Below are 21113 nucleotides of genomic sequence, written 5' to 3' on the forward strand. Positions count from 1 at the left end.
TTATGACTTTCAGATATAATGTTTCTGTTTTTAAGGCCCGCTACCATTCCGGAGCAAAACATAAAGGTTTCTTAAAAACATTGATAATATCAAAATATATATAACGATGACCTAAGATGAGGTTAAAACACCAATCATATGCAAAACTTCCTGCGTAATATATGAAAACAGTGGAGAGTCATTTCGCTGTTAAGCCGTCTGGAGAAGTGATACAATGTAATATGCGCGATATTTAGGATGACATCGGGAAACATAAGGCGACCCGCGTGATGATAATTAACATTTTATTTATTATAATCAGTTGTTCAGACGGTGTTGATACGTATAGTATTAACGGTATGTTAATAACTCTTGCAACTTTACAAAATTAACGATCTCGTTTTACATTCCCATATTAATTATTATATAGTGTGGTATATTATTTACTTTGCTTTTTAAAAGGCGAAATATGCTATGTTCACGAAAGGAGCTGAGAGTGCGGCAGTGATATTTAAAGCAATGGGTTCAACAAAGACGTCTTGGTTTGCGAAGTCTAATATATTGTACAGTGAATATATAGATCTCACCACGGCCTCTCCTCTGTACTGCAGCATAAGTGGGTATGTATATTTTCTTTTATACCTACGGGTGTAATACTGGCTGGTCTAGGGCAAAACACTCATGTCGCCTGAGGCTGTATTACATGGCTACCCATGCAATAATGCCTTTTGACGTCACGGTGTCAACAAACTATTTCCTCGGTAAAAATTTAACTTTTTTTCTCTCACAAACTTGCCTAGTTACGCTAAAGAAGATGCAAACAACAGAATTTGTGTTGAAAAATATCACGTTATTTTTCATGTGTAGAAAATTGACTTGCAGTCGAGGTTTTCTTCGAATTTATTTCAAAATGGCGGGATATTATAGCTGTAAAATTGCAATAAAACGTCGAGGTATGAAAGAAAAAAACTCTTTCATAAGTGGATATGAAGGATATGGATATTCTACCCATGGGATCACAAAATGTTGCAAAACCCTCGGCAAGCCTCTTGTTTTACTACATTTTATGACCCTTGGGTAGAATATCCTTACTCTTCATATCCACATATGAAAGGGTCTTATATTATAGCACAGTTATCTTTACGCAATGAAGCTGAATAAATTCAACGTGAATTTTAAATTATTTCGCCTGTGGTATTCAAAATGAAAAAAAATCTTTTATTATCTATCAGTCTATTATCTAAGTTTAACGCGTAATTATATACAGATTTAGCTTGGTACCGGAATTGCTTAGCGCTCTTTGTGAACAAGTTTAGAAGTTTCTCTATTCGTCTTAAACAAGTAGGATTTGTATGACTATTAATTACAATTCAAATTTCCCTGCCACGTTAATGCGTTTAACCAGAGGTTGTAGAATTGTATGTAGCTTCCACTAATATTGTTTTATAGCAACACATGAATTACCCTTAGGATATTCATTCAGACACGTATTTATATACAGCGTTTACTGTACAGTTTTGCATGAGGTCGTCCTAACCCGTATTCTATCTTTGTAGTGATACCGTCCGCCAATTCGCGGTCACGGACGCTCATGGTGGATGTACGGCAGACTATCATTGGATGTTGGTAATGGATGTCGGAGCCACTAGTAAACCTTGTGGGTTCGATCAGGACGTCACCACAAGGCCGTACTTCCTGTACAGTAGAAGCACCACCAGTGTGGTCCCGGATTCTGGTAGGCGTAATTTCATATCAGTTCCATTCTAACTTCTGGATTGCAAATATATATTGTAAATAAGGCTTTGCTGAGCGAAACAAAAAGGTTAGCAACTATAATGTGAAAATTAAAAAACGTAAACGCTGAATATCAAGATATACGCTTATTGTCACTGTTGCTATACCAGTGGGTCGTCAGTAAGCTCGAGCTCAGAAATGTTCGTTTTAATGAATCCATTCCCCAAAATTATTTTTTCACTATAAACAGTTTTTGGAACTCTCTTTACGATACGTTCTAAATGCGCTTATTTGTTATTGGTTTTTAATTGCTGTACTATAAATTCGTTTTTACTAACAAACGATAAAAAAGAACATATACGATCAGTTTCTCAATGATAATTTATAAACAGCATATTTTAACTTGCAGCTACGGATACTTGGGACAGTATCAGTTTTCCAACGGCAAATGTCATGGGTTTTTTTATACGAGGTAAGTACTTCATTGATGGTATTGAACGGGCTAAGAAAAGACAATTAGATTTGACATTATATGCACACACATTGAAATCCAATCTAGTGAGTTTATTTTGTTAGAAAAGATTAAATATGACAGAAGTTAACATTGCACGCAATGATGATATGAATAATGCAGCAAACGTTTCAGTTAAATCAGTTAAATTCTGTCTTACTTGATCAAGTTGTGGAAAAAACGGTTGCAAAAAAATTGATGAATGGATATTTCCCTGTAGGCTGGTTTCCGGTGATGAAGGCAGTATATGGACAGTCAGTGACCGGGTCTACCATCTATAACTTCTGGACGACAACTTCCACGTCGTACAATGTTAACGAGTTTGAGGAGTCGGCTTACTCCCTGGCAGCTGGTACCCCGAACTATCGGTCACGGATAGTGTCCTATTGGACAAGTTACTATATCAGTGCGGTGTGTACATATCAATAACTTTTATGTATATATAGATAAGTATGCTTACACAAGGTCTATATATGGTATTATGATAAATATTTAAAACAATATCAATTCACTCTACGTTGATTTAATAATCATCTTCTATTGTATATAATTGATTATCTAATTATAGTTTTTCATTCATGGTATAATAAGAAGCCATGTCCTTTGTATACTAATATGTCCTGCTATAAATGGTAGTGTCATTATACAATTTGGTTTAATTAGATACTTTTGACTCTGTGGGAGGCTTTTCCGCAGATCCACTGCTATCAAATGCTTGAATTAGGTTCAGAAAATTATTTGTTATATTATAGCTTTAAAGTTGATTTACTTGCTATTTTAATGAGGTCAAAAACATTTTTTTTTGCATCGATACTCATGGGAACAGTATGATAAGGTATTTTAGAATTTTACATTGTGAGTACTAATTAATATTTCAGGTTCGAGTTTCTTTTATCAAGAACGGAGTTGAAGCTGCGTATGCAGTCTTTGACGCGCATGCATCCACCCTGACCAGCTTTATGTCGTGCAACAGTAGACTCCTGTATACCAGTTACAACGACTTAGATAGATATACCACTACCCTATATTGTAGCGTGGCGGGGTAAGTGAAGGATCCTCATAAGATTCAGTCAAAAACAATAAAGTTATATCACTGTTTCTATATTTCTAAAAATACATCCACTAGCAGTTTGTATGAATCAATATACAAAAGACGGACAAGAAAAGAGGCTCCTATCTTTTAAATTAATGTATACATGTATGCGAGTCTGTATAACGGACAAATATGTCCCGATCCAAGTTGTAACGGCACATTTTGTCGTTGCATGTGTAAGGAAAGAAAAGCAAAATCTGTTGTAAGCTTAGGCGGAACAAGTTGAACATATGTAAAGATAATGATCAATACGAATTAAAAATCATTCTTCAACATTGGTTTTATACTTCATAAATTATATTAATTTTAGATTTAATTTTTTATGTAGAAGATCAGGGGAAATACATATATGATTCATGTGGGGTGTCCCGCGACCAGGAATAGATAGGTCTCCGGTGTGAAAAACTACGGCTCTACCGGCTGAGCCAAAGAAGCATGCTCCGTCATTTGAGTGACAGTATGTACAAATCACATCGACCCGCTCCTTTTACATTTTTAGTTCCTGTTTCGACTACAAATCTTAAATATTACAAAACAAACACACAAGGATAGAATGTGAATATTATGTTGTAGAGTGAGCAGTAGTAGGCGCTTTTTCGCTGAGGAATTGTATGGAGGATGTGACGCTGATATAGGTTGGTGGGTAGTCGTGGATACAGCAGGCTCATGTAGCTGGGAAAGCAGATACACTACACCTTACGTACTGTATAGTGACGCAAGGTCCTCCGAGACCAACAATAGTAAGTACACCACACCGTACATACTGTGCAGTGACACAGGGTCCTCTAAGACCAACAATAGTAAGTACACCACACTGTACATACTGTACAGTGACACAGGGTCCTCCGATACCAACAATAGCAAGTACATCACACCGTACATACTGTACAGTGACACAGGGTCCTCCGAGACCAACAATAGTAAGTACACCACACCGTACATACTGTACAGTGACACAGGGTCCTCCGAGATCAACAATAGTAAGTACACCACACCGTACATACTGTACAGTGACACAGGGTCCTCCGAGACCAACAATAGTAAGTACACCACACTGTACATACTGTACAGTGACACAGGGTCCTCCGAGACCAACAATAGTAAGTACATCACACCGTACATACTGTACAGTGACACAAGGTCCTCCGAGACCAACAATAGTAAGTACACCACACCGTACATACTGTACAGTGACACAGGGTCCTCCAGACCAACAATAGTAAGTACACCACACCGTACATACTGTACAGTGACACAGGGTCCTCCGAGACCAACAATAGTAAGTACACCACACCGTACATACTGTACAGTGACACAGGGTCCTCCGAGACCAACAATAGTAAGTACACCACACCGTACATACTGTACAGTGACACAGGGTCCTCCGAGACCAACAATAGTAAGTACACCACACCGTACATACTGTACAGTGACACAGGGTCCTCCGAGACCAACAATAGTAAGTACACCACACCGTACATACTGTACAGTGACACAGGGTCCTCCGAGATCAACAATAGTAAGTACACCACACCGTACATACTGTACAGTGACACAGGGTCCGAGACCAACAATAGTAAGTACACCACACTGTACATACTGTACAGTGACACAGGGTCCTCCGAGACCAACAATAGTAAGTACAACACACCGTACATACTGTACAGTGACACAGGGTCCTCCGAGACCAACAATAGTAAGGACACAACACTGTACATACTGTCAACACTGTACATACTGTACAGTGACACAGGGTCCTCCGAGATCAACAATAGTAAGTACACCACACCGTACATACTGTACAGTGACACAGGGTCCTCCGAGACCAACAATAGTAAGTACACCACACTGTACATACTGTACAGTGACACAGGTCCTCCGAGACCAACAATAGTAAGTACACACACGTACATACTGTACAGTGACACAGGGTCCTCCGAGACCAACAATAGTAAGTACACCACACCGTACATACTGTACAGTGACACAGGGTCCTCCGAGACCAACAATAGTAAGTACACCACACGTACATACTGTACAGTGACACAGGTCCTCCGAGACAACAATAAGTACACCACACGTACATACTTACAGTGACACAGGGTCCTCCGAGACCAACAATAGTAAGTACAACCACACCGTACATACTGTACAGTGACACAGGGTCCTCCGAGACCAACAATAGTAAGTACATCACACCGTACATACTGTACAGTGACACAGGGTCCTCCGAGACCAACAATAGTAAGTACACCACACCGTACATACTGTACAGTGACACAGGGTCCTCCGAGACCAACAATAGTAAGTACACCACACCGTACATACTTACAGTGACACGGTCCTCCGAGACAACAATAGTAGTACACACACCGTACATACTGTACAGTGACACAGGGTCCTCCGAGACCAACAATAGTAAGTACACCACACCGTACATACTGTACAGTGACACAGGGTCCTCCGAGCCAACAATAGTAAGTACATCACACACGTACATACTGTACAGTGACACAGGGTCCTCCGAGACCAACAATAGTAAGTACACCACACGTACATACTGTACAGTGACACAGGGTCCTCTCCGAGACCAACAATAGTAAGTACACCACACCGTACATACTGTACAGTGACACAGGGTCCTCCGAGATCAACAATAGTAAGTACACCACACCGTACATACTGTACAGTGACACAGGGTCCTCCGAGACCAACAATAGCAAGTACATCACACCGTACATACTGTACAGTGACACAGGGTCCTCTGAGGCCAACAATAGTAAGTACACCACACCGTACATACTGTACAGTGACACAGGGTCCTCTGAGACCAACAATAGTAAGTACACCACACTGTACATACTGTACAGTGACACAGGGTCCTCCGAGACCAACAATAGTAAGTACACCACACCGTACATACTGTACAGTGACACAGGGTCCTCCGAGACCAACAATAGTAAGTACACCACACCGTACATACTGTATAGTGACACAGGGTCCTCTGAGACTAACAATAGTAAGTACATCACACCGTACATACTGTACAGTGACACAGGGTCCTCCGAGACCAACAATAGTAAGTACACCACACCGTACATACTGTACAGTGACACAGGGTCCTCCAAGACCAACAATAGTAAGTACACCACACCGTACATACTGTACAGTGACACAGGGTCCTCCGAGACCAACAATAGTAAGTACAACCACACCGTACATACTGTACAGTGACACAGGGTCCTCCGAGACCAACAATAGTAAGTACACCACACTGTACATACTGTACAGTGACACAGGGTCCTCCGAGACCAACAATAGTAAGTACATCACACCGTACATACTGTACAGTGACACAGGGTCCTCCGAGACCAACAATAGTAAGTACACCACACCGTACATACTGTACAGTGACACAGGGTCCTCCGAGACCAACAATAGCAAGTACAACACACCGTACATACTGTACAGTGACACAGGGTCCTCCGAGACAATAGCCAACAATAGTAAGTACACCACACCGTACATACTGTACAGTGACACAGGGTCCTCCGAGACCAACAATAGTAAGTACACCACACTGTACATACTGTATAGTGACACAGGGTCCTCCGAGACCAACAATAGTAAGTACACCACACCGTACATACTGTACAGTGACACAGGGTCCTCCGAGACCAACAATAGTAAGTACACACACACCGTACATACTGTACAGTGACACAGGGTCCTCCGAGACCAACAATAGTAAGTACACCACACCGTACATACTGTACAGTGACACAGGGTCCTCCGAGACCAACAATAGTAAGTACACCACACCGTACATACTGTACAGTGACACAGGGTCCTCCGAGACCAACAATAGTAAGTACACCACACCGTACATACTGTACAGTGACACAGGGTCTTCCGAGATCAACAATAGTAAGTACACCACACCGTACATACTGTACAGTGACACAGGGTCCTCCGAGACCAACAATAGTAAGTACACCACACCGTACATACTGTACAGTGACACAGGGTCCTCCGAGACCAACAATAGTAAGTACACCACACTGTACATACTGTACAGTGACACAGGGTCCTCCGAGACCAACAATAGTAAGTACAACACACCGTACATACTGTACAGTGACACAGGGTCCTCCGAGACCAACAATAGTAAGTACACCACACCGTACATACTGTACAGTGACACAGGGTCCTCCGAGACCAACAATAGTAAGTACACCACACCGTACATACTGTACAGTGACACAGGGTCCTCCGAGACCAACAATAGTAAGTACACCACACCGTACATACTGTACAGTGACACAGGGTCCTCCGAGACCAACAATAGTAAGTACACCACACCGTACATACTGTACAGTGACACAGGGTCCTCCGAGACCAACAATAGTAAGTACAACACACCGTATACATACGTGTACAGTGACACAGGGTCCTCCGAGACCAACAATAGTAAGTACACCACACCGTACATACTGTACAGTGACACAGGGTCCTCCGAGACCAACAATAGTAAGTACAACACACCGTACATACTGTACAGTGACACAGGGTCCTCCGAGACCAACAATAGTAAGTACACCACACCGTACATACTGTACAGTGACACAGGGTCCTCCGAGACCAACAATAGTAAGTACACCACACCGTACATACTGTACAGTGACACAGGGTCCTCCGAGACCAACAATAGTAAGTACACCACACCGTACATACTGTACAGTGACACAGGGTCCTCCGAGATCAACAATAGTAAGTACACCACACCGTACATACTGTACAGTGACACAGGGTCCTCCGAGACCAACAATAGTAAGTACAACACACCGTACATACTGTACAGTGACACAGGGTCCTCCGAGACCAACAATAGTAAGTACACCACACCGTACATACTGTACAGTGACACAGGGTCCTCCGAGACCAACAATAGTAAGTACATACTGTCACACTGTACATACTGTACAGTGACACAGGGTCCTCCGAGTAGTACCAACAATCGAGTAATAGTAAGTACACCACACCGTACATACTGTACAGTGACACAGGGTCCTCCGAGACCAACAATAGTAAGTACACCACACCGTACATACTGTACAGTGACACAGGGTCCTCCGAGACCAACAATAGTAAGTACACCACACCGTACATACTGTACAGTGACACAGGGTCCTCCGAGACCAACAATAGTAAGTACACCACACTGTACATACTGTACAGTGACACAGGGTCCTCCGAGACCAACAATAGTAAGTACACCACACCGTACATACTGTACAGTGACACAGGGTCCTCCGAGACCAACAATAGTAAGTACACCACACCGTACATACTGTACAGTGACACAGGGTCCTCCGAGATCAACAATAGTAAGTACAACACACCGTACATACTGTACAGTGACACAGGGTCCTCCGAGACCAACAATAGTAAGTACACCACACCGTACATACTGTACAGTGACACAGGGTCCTCCGAGACCAACAATAGTAAGTACACCACACACCGTACATACTGTACAGTGACACAGGGTCCTCCGAGACAACAATAGTAAGTACACCACACCGTACATACTGTACAGTGACACAGGGTCCTCCGAGATCAACAATAGTAAGTACACCACACCGTACATACTGTACAGTGACACAGGGTCCTCCGAGATCAACAATAGTAAGTACACCACACTGTACATACTGTACAGTGACACAGGGTCCTCCGAGACCAACAATAGTAAGTACACCACACCGTACATACTGTACAGTGACACAGGGTCCTCCGAGATCAACAATAGTAAGTACACCACACCGTACATACTGTACAGTGACACAGGGTCCTCCGAGATCAACAATAGTAAGTACACCACACTGTACATACTGTACAGTGACACAGGGTCCTCCGAGATCAACAATAGTAAGTACACACACCACACTGTACATACTGTACAGTGACACAGGGTCCTCCGAGATCAACAATAGTAAGTACACCACACTGTACATACTGTACAGTGACTGACACAGGGTCCTCCGAGACCAACAATAGTAAGTACACCACACTGTACATACTGTACAGTGACACAGGGTCCTCCGAGACCAACAATAGTAAGTACACCACACCGTACATACTGTACAGTGACACAGGGTCCTCCGAGACCAACAATAGTAAGTACACCACACCGTACATACTGTACAGTGACACAGGTCCTCCGAGACAACAATAGTAAGTACACACACCGTACATACTGTACAGTGACACAGGGTCCTCCGACAACAATAGTAAGTACACCACACCGTACATACTTTACAGTGACACAGGGTCTTCCGAGATCAACAATAGTAAGTACAACACACCGTACATACTGTACAGTGACACAGGGTCCTCCGAGACCAACAATAGTAAGTACACCACACCGTACATACTGTACAGTGACACAGGGTCCTCCGAGACCAACAATAGTAAGTACACCACACTGTACATACTGTACAGTGACACAGGGTCCTCCGAGACCAACAATAGTAAGTACACCACACCGTACATACTGTACAGTGACACAGGGTCCTCCGAGACCAACAATAGTAAGTACACCACACTGTACATACTGTACAGTGACACAGGGTCCTCCGAGACCAACAATAGTAAGTACAACACACTGACACAGGTCTCCGAGACAACAATAGTAAGTACACCACACTGTACATACTTACAGTGACACAGGGTCCTCCGAGACTAACAATAGTAAGTACATCACACCGTACATACTGTACAGTGACACAGGGTATTCCGAGGACTACAATAGTAGGAACACACACACTGTACATACAGTACAGTGACACAGGGTCTTCCGAGACCAACAATAGTAAGTACACCACACCGTACATACTGTACAGTGACACAGGGTCCTCCGAGATCAACAATAGTAAGTACACCACACCGTACATACTGTACAGTGACACAGGGTCCTCCGACAACAAGAAGTAAGTACACCACACCGTACATACTGTTCAGTGACACAGGGTCCTCCGATATCAACAATAGTAAGTAGACACCACACCGTACATACTGTACAGTGACACAGGGTCTTCCGAGACCAACAATAGTAAGTACACCACACTGTACATACTTTACAGTGACACAGGGTCTTCCGAGACTAACAATAGTAAGTACATCACACCGTACATACTGTACAGTGACACAGGGTATTCCGAGGACTACAATAGTAGGAACACCACACCGTACTTACTGTACAGTGACACAGGGTCCTCCGAGACCAACAATAGTAAGTACATCACACCGTACATACTGTACAGTGACACAGGGTCCTCTGAGACCAACAATAGTAAGTACATCACACCGTACATACTGTACAGTGACACAGGGTCCTCCGAGACCAACAATAGTAAGTACACCACACCGTACATACTTTACAGTGACACAGGGTCCTCCGAGACCAACAATAGTAAGTACACCACACCGTACATACTGTACAGTGACACAGGGTCCTCCGAGGCCAACAATAGTAATTTGACCACACCGTACATACAGTACAGTGACAAAGGGTCCTCCGAGGCCAACAGTAGTAAGTACACCACATCGTTCATATAACGGTCTTCACATGGAATATATGGTCTATATAGATGTCAGAGCTTTGCAGACAATCTTCATAATGTGCGTGAACCTATTATGAGATGATTAGCAGCAAAGCTCTGGTATCTATATAGTCCATAGAAAGATCATATTTATATTTACATTAGTAACTCTTTTTGGGGTCTCTCCATTAACGTTGCTTAAGTTAGATCAGGAAATCTGTTTATCAACGTCGTAATTTACTATAGAAATAATGCATTATTTTTACAAAATAACCTAAAAATGAATTATTTTGCTTCCTGAAAATTTTGATTAAATATTCGTTTCTATTCAAGTATTGATAACTATTCCCCGAGCAAAGAAAACACAATACTCGATTTTCAAAACATATTGTCTGGTATTTTACTTCTACAGAAATAAGGAAAACGATTTGACCTATTCTGATATTTTATTCTTTTGTAGATCAACAGTTAGCGGATATATTTCTGATCTCCGTCAGTAAGTAAAAGTTGTTTTCATTGATGCATTAACTTTACATGAAATTAAAATAAATAAATATTTTGTTGATTTACTCATTTTTCTGACATTAAATATTCAGTATGATGTTGACGATAGTGATAAATTGATTATTACAGCATATATCAAAATGTAACAAACATATAAATTGTACCCCGGTACGCCATTCCAGGCTTCAGATGAAACTGGTTCTATGGATAAAATATAACTTATTACTGAGCGTATGAATTCAGGGCAATTTCTTTTTTTTTTTATACTAGCTTTGTACCTACAATCTACGTGTCGTGTCGTGATATATGCACGTTAAATCTTTCTATAGAAAGCAATATCTTCGTCTGTGATTTTTTTCAGCGTATGATGACTTTTGTTCCTTGGTTACGTGTAATAACGGCGGAACGTGTTACGATAGAGGAGTGCGGTTTGAGTGTATCTGTGACGGGGATTACTACGGTATCACGTGTAGTAACTGTAAGTATGACAAAATACCGCAAATACGTTGTTTTTGCCGTTCGTTTTTCAATTGTTTTTTCCAGATATTTCAGGCACAGGTACAATAGTGTTGTTCGAGTCCCGATTGAAAATAAATCTATTCTCGTTGGGGAGATTTAGACATCACATTGCGGAATTAAGATGCCGATAAAGTTGTTCGTTTGTAACATACGAACTTGTAAATTAATTAACAATTAGCGTAAACTTGACAATGGACGTTTTACTCTGTAAAAATCAATAATTAGAGAGTTCTTTGTCAATTAGGAATTATGTTCCAATTTTTAGGATTTATTTTTTAATTTGGTTTGTAGTGGACGGAGGTTGGTCGGATTGGGGTAACTGGGGAAGCTGTAGTACTACGTGTCATTACCAGGGTACCCAGAGTAGGAGCCGTTCCTGTAACAATCCATCTAAAACAGGGTCAGGACTGGACTGTGACGGCGACAGCTCTGAAAGTCAAGTCTGTGATCCGGCAAATCCTGTGTGTCCATGTGAGATTGGTTATCACACATTGAATTATTGTATAGTTGACTCGATAACGATATCATTATAAAAGGTATCGTTGTGATCTTGGAGACAGAGACACATTTACATACAAATGCCTTCAGACTTCAGTTAGCACACCCACAGATACGAAGTTCATGCATTTTGTGTGATCTGCCTTTCACGAAGACTGTAGATTTAAGAATTTCGTTTGAACGTACATAATTACGTATTCATCTACCCAATAATTAATATAGGTTTTCTTCTTAAAATTCCAGTTTTATCTTCAACTCCATGACAATGACCGTTTTACCGTGGCATATTTTCTCTCTCATTAAAACCATTCATATCTGTCCCCATAGGGGTCATAGAACTTTAATGAACTCCTCTCATTTAATTTAAATATATAATGGAAATGTTTATTTTTTAGTATACCAGAGCGGAACGCAATCGGGCGACTCCAGCTACACAATGTCCTGTCCGTCAACCTTTCAGATATATACACAATCAGCCTACTACGGGCGTTATAGCGGTAACTCGAATTGTTATGATACCGGGTCCCTGACCATCGTCGAGAACCATTGTGACCTATTGGAATCCTGCTCTGTTTCGTTCAGTGGAGGGTTGTTTAGCGGGTATGATAGTATTGACTGTGACGATTGTTACCAGTCCAATAGCTGTGAAGCTTCCTCCATTACTGGCTATGTAACGTGGAAATGTGGACGTAAGTTCAACTTTTAACAACTGCTGTGCCAAGCTTATGAAGAAATCATTAGAAATATTCTTTGATTCAACTTAATTTTAACTACATCTACAAATAATAACAATATCGGGTCGGGTCGATTCTAACTTGACGTTTTGCTGCTAGTTATGTACAGTGTCACTTTAACAATGTTGTTATGTATGGTCGGTAAGTTTTACAGAAAATTCCAATGATTTATGAACTGTGCAACAGATATGATGTAAAATTATGATTTTCATGAAAACATGTATACTTTATCTTCATGATTAATCTTTTTGTAACAATATTTGATGGTAATGTGTTATAAAATATTAGTTGAATTAACCATAATAAACCTCCTCACAAAACATAAGATCAAAACTGTTTAATATTACAGAAAACTATTGCTTCAGAACATGAACTGTCCGCTTTTATTCAATCCATTTTCAGGAAATTTTTAAGATTGATCACAAAATCTAGAAATCATGCAAAAACTTATTACTACAAGCAATTTTATAAATTGATGTGAACCTAACTACCGATTTTTTGTATGTATACAGGAGATGGTGGCGTAAGTACGTGGAGCCCGTGGTCTATGTGTACTGTGACATGTGGCGGGGGCACTCGGTCCAGAAGTCGGACGTGTGACAACCCGGAACCAATTTCACCAGGAACTGGCTGCTCGGACGCATTGACGGATTCCAAAGATTGCTTCACAGAGGCATGTCCGGGTAGGTCACGTATTGCAGTTATATGGTCTTTCGGTATATTTTTCAAATATAAGAAAATAACACCAATAAACACGCAAAAGCATTATAGACATTTAAGGTCAGTATTTCATGTGTGGAGGGGTCCTGTCATAAATATTCTAAACTTCTTGCTTTTCTTATTACTTCAAAATGCTTAATTAAAACTCTTCTCAATGATATATATTCCTATATGAACACACTGTATTTTGAAAATAGCTATTTTTCATTCAATGATATATATGAATCCATTGCTACTCGCAGAGAACTAAACTTGAAATTTGGTGAATTACAATTTAATGAATTTGAACAAAAATATTAATTTTGGTTCCCTTACACTTCCGGCTTCACTCTTTTGTTTTTAGTTTTATTCACTCATGGTTTAATTCCATCCTAAACATCATTAGACAGTGATGTTTGCTTCCTATTTTTAGATCTAACACGTTTTGTTTGGTAATTTTATCCCAATACCCATTTCTTTTCAGTTTGCGGTGAGCATGTATCTGGATTCACTAGGTTAGAGACATGGAATATGACGTCATACAATGACTCAGAGGCGGGTAAGTCATCATGACGTCATCAAATTCGCAGTTTTTGGACTGATGTATTATAAGCCAGCACAAAGTATATGTCATATTTAAAATACTTACAAACATGGAACAATATTTCATAGTTTTATCACAAAACGTAAGCAGAATGAAAAGCTATGTTATTTGTCGAATTCTTCGATATCATAATGCAACACAAAATTGCAATATTGCGCCATGAAAAAGTGAGTTATAGTTTCCCAAGAAGATGTCTATCAGCACACTATATATAATATCAATTAGTAATATAACTTCAGGATATCTAAAGTCTATGGTGGAATGCATGATTATTACATTCTTCGCTTTTACTTTAATGACCAAGTAGAATCTTATGATTGCCCTATGTATAGAACGGTATAGGAGATAGATTAATTTTAATATTTTTGTTTGAAGCTGTTGCATACCTGTTGACGAACACTCACTATGAAATACTCTGCTGTGAATCTATCGCGGCCATTGAATTCCATACTACCCATGAAGGGTCCATTACCTTCAGCATGTGGCGGCCATCTGGCGGTTCTTATTCAGTAGTAGCTTCTGTAGCATACACCGTTACAGGTATAGCATATTACAATTTTACTTATCTTCTATTTACATTAATTTCTTAATGTTTAATTCAAAAATTGATTCTATCTAATGAAATAAATATCTGCAAAGCATTCCAATCAAGGGCACAAATTACATTGTAAATGCTTATTTATTTGTTCTCCGTGTTTTTCTTTTATTGTTTATAAATAATTCTGTAATGTGTAAAACGTTCTTACGCGAAGCGGTTGAAATATAATACTGAATAAGACAAGCAATTGATCTGAAATTGCTTTGAATGTAACCTTAAATGTATATTCACTAAAGTCGAATTCTGTCAATTAAGTACACAATTCCGGTAAGGAACCTTATATGGATATGAATTAATCCCGAAATAATATATAAATGGTTTACGTACTCGTATATAGTAAAACAGACTTTAAGCATGAATGTGATGATATTATGTTTATCGACAGCTGATGAGGTTAATACTACCATTAATTACACGTTTGGACTAGGTGATCGAATGATAGCACATATAGGAGACATGCTGGGTTGGTAAGTTATATGAAATGCAAATTAAAAAACAATCATCTGATGCTCAAGGTGTTAAGTCAAGATAAACAGCAGTTCAGTCCTGATAGTAATGTCATCTGGACAACATGATTTCCTTTGCATCGAAATGCTATTATAAAAAACACATTTTCCGAACAAGTGTTGCTGTACTACATACGCAACGTCAACGTCATTAATTGTGATACCGTCCCTTTACCGCAACCTATCAACAAATATCAAAATGCAGTATCATATGTAGAATTAAGATTGATAACTGAACATTTTATCTTGGATTTCCCATTCCGACAACAGTTTTTCAAATGAAAATAACTACATGTAAAATGTTATTATCAAACAACAACTAAATTGTTGTATGATCTGTTGTTGTTTCTAGTATTAAAACGTCATATAATCATGTTTATTGTGATTGTGTGGTATTGCGAATGTTAACTTTTTCAGGGAATGAAGTGTACAATGTCAAACACAAATGTTATTATTGATTGTATTGTACCTTTGTGATAATATGTCAGGAGTGTTAATGTAGCCGAGATTTGAGCCAGGGTATGACGGGTTTCTCATTTCCTGTAACACAAATTTCCTTTGCTGAGATCCGTATTATTAAAGACATGAACTACTAGAATTTTCGGTTTGACTCAGGTATACCGCCGATGATAACATGATACCATACATCCTTTGTACCGGGGAAGAGAATTGCCCTAATGCAACCAAGAAGGCCCCGTTCTCGTCTGAACCAATTGCGGCCAGTACCTTCGCTTGGGGATCAGATGGTAGTGTAACTACATTCCCAGACCGGGCATACGCTATAAAGTTCTACACAAGTCCAAGTAAGTCTCTCCCAGAAAATTAATCAAGGCATGGTATGAAACAAATCATGAAACTAATCGGTTTGTTCAAATGGACATCTTATATTCTACTTTTGAATACGTCAAGAGAAAAAAATATATCTATCATAGGTCAAATATATACAAAGCAAAGTGAAAGAGCCAAAAAACGGAATGCGAAAAAAACCGAAAAACCATTCCATCTAGGCCTACCATAAAATCTCCCTGCAAAGTCATATTTGATTATACACAGTATATACATAATGTATATTTATATATATAAACTATATATTTGTGGAATTTGGATCGAGGTACGTGTATCAGAAACTTATATATTGCCGTTATGTTTACAAGGGGTTGTATAGACGAACGTGCTCCCGTGCAACAGTGATAAAGAACCGAGAGGAACACAACACTGCATCTGAGTTTTTCCTATTACATATCTAACAGTATATATACTCTGTAGGATGAACGTTCAAACCTGTCAATAACACAAGAGAAATAAGTGGTCTTTAAACACAGGTCAAATCGAGATATAAATGATCATTTGTAGTCTTAATAAGCAGCAGGTAGTCTTTATACAGATCGCGAAGACATGTTCCACTATACTTGTAAACTTGATTATAAATAACTAAAAATTGACTATTGATTACGTAGCAAATACGTATGCTTCAGTTTTAGTTCTCGTATTGTAGACACAGCGCCATACGTAAATCAGACCGACCTTGATACGTTCGTTAAGGACCACGAACCTCCAGGAACATGGGCTATTGACTACTCTATATTTACTGACGAGCTCGGAGACCCCTTGACACACAGCATGAGTCATTCAGAAAATTACTTTGAGCTCAATTCTACTTATGATCCAGGTAATCTCGAGTCAATCGGCACACCTTTGAAGATGATTTAATAAATACAATACCTAGTCTAACAACATCAATAAAATTATCAGGCATGTAAAAATTGTTATGGCAAAATTTAAAAAAAACACCAGCAATTTAAGAAAACACCTACCTCATACTTGAATAATAATTTATCTATCGCAATACATGAGGAATAAAATGCATAATTAAATGCAGGCACACTATTGTTTCTTTGTATGCAATACTCCTTTCACCAATTTGAAAGCAATACTGACATGCTAACCATTGTTATCACATATCTATATCAGTAAAACAACGATGCTTGTGAACTAAATGGCTATTGATTATGATTTATTTTTCGTCAGTTCGACTTTTCCTCCAAGTAAAACGGGAACTTCCAAAGGAATATAATGTATTCAGTATCGTGATGACATCGACAGATACATGTGGCGAATCTGTATCAACAACATACAGTATAACAACATATAATGCGGTAATGCATTTCTCCTGTGTTTTCAGCAAGCATTAAAATAATAACTCAACTTTCTATGTATCTCTTAACACCTTCGTAAATATGTCTTTAAAGGGAGATGTGGTATGTGTTGCGCTTTGCAATATTGCGTTTGGTGCATTTATATGTCTGGATGAGCTGGTATATAAGTATCATTCAGATGCTGTAAAAGTTTACCAGAGGTCAGATGTACATGTATCAGTGTCAGATTTTTCAGCACCATCCTGTTTCATTCCTGGATATATATATATATATAGCGTTTATATATAACATTACAAAACACGCTATTACTCGAGTTATTCGCATTGTTTGCGAGCATCTCCAAATAAAATATTACCAAATAAATATCAATGAACACTTCGTGGGGACTGGAATTATAATTAGCATTACCATTCTTAAGGATTTGAAACTAGAATTAATAGAGTTTGACCACTCTCTGTATGTTATTCCTTTGATCGTTGACAGCCACCCGTGTACCTCAACCTGCCCATTAGTATGGAGTTGATGGAAGACATGACGGGGGTTCATTTATTATACCAGATTGACGTCATGGACCCGTCAAACAACGACTCAATTTGTTGTACGCTAGCGCAAGTGTCTCCAGCTTCTGCAAACTTCGAAATGATTTTCACTAACAATTGTAAGTATTAGTAGATATTCTAATTACACACATACGCTTAATATCGAGTTGACAGAGTTGATATGTGTACCACGTTATATTCTGATTAACTAATCGACTAAAACATTTTCAATTCAAATATCTTTTTGAGGCCTTTACTTCAATTTTCATCTTGGACCTTACTTATCCACGGAGGCAATATGAAAAAATTATGCACTTGATTATTTGCATTCATATACTCTTTCTTATTGTTTAGTAAAGATATGTCATTCAAATATATCAGATTTATGATTTTCGTTTGTAAAGAATACGATCATTTTCAGCATTCAACATTTTCACGACGTCCAGTCTAGTATTCAATTATAAAGAAATCAGTGACTTTTACAAACTCCGTGTTTGCTGTTCTGATGAAACGGGCACTTCAATGAGTTTCATAGATATCGACATTGTGGATGTCGTCACTGAGACAACATACATTCCGCCTGGTGAGTATACAATATAAGTATCAAAATGGTGATATTTGAATGGGTATAGGGCGAAGAAGAAAATCTAACAGTGTGGACAAAAGATTGTCGAATTTTCGAGGCGATCTGCCCCTTTGTCAAGACACAAGAAGAACAAATAAAATTACATTTTAAGGACGGACACGGACGTACACAAAAACATAAACAATGATACATGTTAAGGACGGTCAGGCTGCAGACTGCCTTGAGTATTTGAATGGGTATTTATATTTTGTATCAATGGTACGATCCTGTAGTTTGTTTGTTTTTATTCCGATATACTATTCATGAGATATATCGGGGTAAAATGATTCAAACAAATATTATTTTTGTTTCCAAATTTGTAATTGAATTGCTTATGCCTGTATATGGCAATAACCATTCTGACACTATTGTGTGGTAAAGTGATCATGCTAATATATGACAGAAATCACAAAAAGACATATACATATACATTATTAAATGCATTACAATACATCGCTGAATTCCAGAAAGGTTTATTGAGTATAAGTCATCTTATATTTTCTATTGCTTATACGGTCATAAGCCCGTGTTTGTTTCATGTGTGTCTTGATAAAGGGGCAGACTGCCTTGAGTAGTTGAGTACACACGGTTATTATTACACTTTACTCCATTTTTTATAAATATTAACTCCAGATCACATCATATAGTGTCCTAAGCTCTGTTAAAGGACGCTGAGCCACATCAATCAATTAAGTTACATCATATCGATTAATTTTACAATTTTTACTTTCGAAAAAAATAAGTAATTACATGATACCTATTCAAAACTGTACGCCCTTTCTTTAATTAATTAATATTTTGGTATTATTTTCCAGCTTGGTTTTTCAACGCTGTAGTGTTCAGCATAGTTCCTATGGGAATTACTCTCTTCATCGCATGCGGGATCTTATTTGCTACAATGTTTTTAAATCCTGAAATACGCTATGTGATCATTTATGACGATTAAAATTTAAACACGTGGTATGTCATTGGTTCGCTACGCCTCTCCTTTGTGACAGCCAAATATTTTATGAACTTAATGCAATAAAAGGACTTCAAAAGGATTGCTATATCTGGAGTTTATTGATGCTGATAAAAATTGGTGAACCGTTGGCAAATATATTTGAAATAATATTTTTGTTGAATGTTTTATACCAATTTGGATATTTATATGTGTTATAATGTTATTTTATTGAAAAAATGTAAATATGATAATTAAATGCAATATTTAACGGGTTTGTTTCATCAAACCAATTCCATGCCATATCCATGTATCGTCTCAATTTGTATACACATTCATCTTTAAGCGACATAATTTGTAATGTTGTTCCACCATGTAGGTAAGGGAAACTAATTGCTGTATTTATTTCCTGTTCATTCAACACTATATTTTATTCTATGATTTTTTCAGTTTTCGTTTCCATATAACAAATAAAACAGCCCTAAACCTTATGTATGAAGATAATATTTAGAAAGCTTTTACTATGTGACGAGATTTCTTTTTTATTGTGTGTGGCTACACAAACACTATCGTAGTTTCATTTACCTGTAAGAAAACAGCTTTACACAGAAAGCTATGTGTTCCAAATGTGATGTGTAATACTACATGTATGTGAATGGGATTCTCAAAAAAAATGATAATTCATATATAGCATTGGTGCACTTTAAACAAATGCAAATTTAGACAAATTCATCAATTTCATTGTATAATATGCGACTTCATTCAACATGATCAGCTACTACAATGTATATGGATCATGCAGTTTATAAAAAAAAACTAAAACCCATGTCATGATTTTGACAATTTGGCTAAACTACATATCTTTATTTTCAATTAATCTCATAGAGATATTAGATGTGACACCGCCATATTTGTGGTCACCAACAATCAAATCGTCATCTTCAAATTTGTTGAAGGTAAAATGTCAATTGGACAACCTAATCTGCAGAGCAGTCAGAAACATTTCCATGTATGTGCTATGTTTGCAAAAGAGTTTAACACAGCTACACGATTATACATGTTTAGAATTTTGTTTGGAAATACTCGTCAGACGACCTTAATTTAAATATCTCTAAACTTGTGCAAACGTTTGATAAATTAAGTCATAGAGTACTTGGACAATTACTTGTGTCTAAGTATACTTGAGGTTTAAATGTCACCAGAACGTGATTCTATGAAATTAAGTGAGAAGATTTTTCTGTATTTTAATCAGATTGTTGTTTAACACCATGTC

The 21113-nt window shown here is 38.4% G+C and overlaps 1 protein-coding gene across 1 annotated transcript in view; it reads left to right on the plus strand.

Moving 5' to 3' along the window:
- The window catches only part of LOC138321548 (uncharacterized), a 31065-nt gene extending 9952 nt beyond the window's left edge, over nucleotides 1–21113 (plus strand). Inside the window, exons 8-27 of the mRNA XM_069265298.1 lie at nucleotides 442–599; nucleotides 1536–1714; nucleotides 2123–2185; nucleotides 2445–2635; nucleotides 3103–3266; nucleotides 3891–4057; nucleotides 11379–11414; nucleotides 11784–11900; nucleotides 12233–12412; nucleotides 12835–13128; nucleotides 13686–13856; nucleotides 14357–14431; nucleotides 14852–15016; nucleotides 15460–15541; nucleotides 16196–16383; nucleotides 17076–17249; nucleotides 17609–17736; nucleotides 18220–18394; nucleotides 18697–18858; nucleotides 19716–21113. Of these exons, the coding sequence (XP_069121399.1) occupies nucleotides 442–599; nucleotides 1536–1714; nucleotides 2123–2185; nucleotides 2445–2635; nucleotides 3103–3266; nucleotides 3891–4057; nucleotides 11379–11414; nucleotides 11784–11900; nucleotides 12233–12412; nucleotides 12835–13128; nucleotides 13686–13856; nucleotides 14357–14431; nucleotides 14852–15016; nucleotides 15460–15541; nucleotides 16196–16383; nucleotides 17076–17249; nucleotides 17609–17736; nucleotides 18220–18394; nucleotides 18697–18858; nucleotides 19716–19846 (3000 nt within the window). The 3' untranslated portion in view covers nucleotides 19847–21113. The remainder of the gene's footprint in view (nucleotides 1–441; nucleotides 600–1535; nucleotides 1715–2122; nucleotides 2186–2444; nucleotides 2636–3102; nucleotides 3267–3890; nucleotides 4058–11378; nucleotides 11415–11783; nucleotides 11901–12232; nucleotides 12413–12834; nucleotides 13129–13685; nucleotides 13857–14356; nucleotides 14432–14851; nucleotides 15017–15459; nucleotides 15542–16195; nucleotides 16384–17075; nucleotides 17250–17608; nucleotides 17737–18219; nucleotides 18395–18696; nucleotides 18859–19715) is intronic.

The sequence above is a fragment of the Argopecten irradians genome, chromosome 1 (assembly GCF_041381155.1).
Source record: "Argopecten irradians isolate NY chromosome 1, Ai_NY, whole genome shotgun sequence".
Classification (NCBI taxonomy): Eukaryota; Metazoa; Mollusca; class Bivalvia; order Pectinida; family Pectinidae; genus Argopecten; species Argopecten irradians.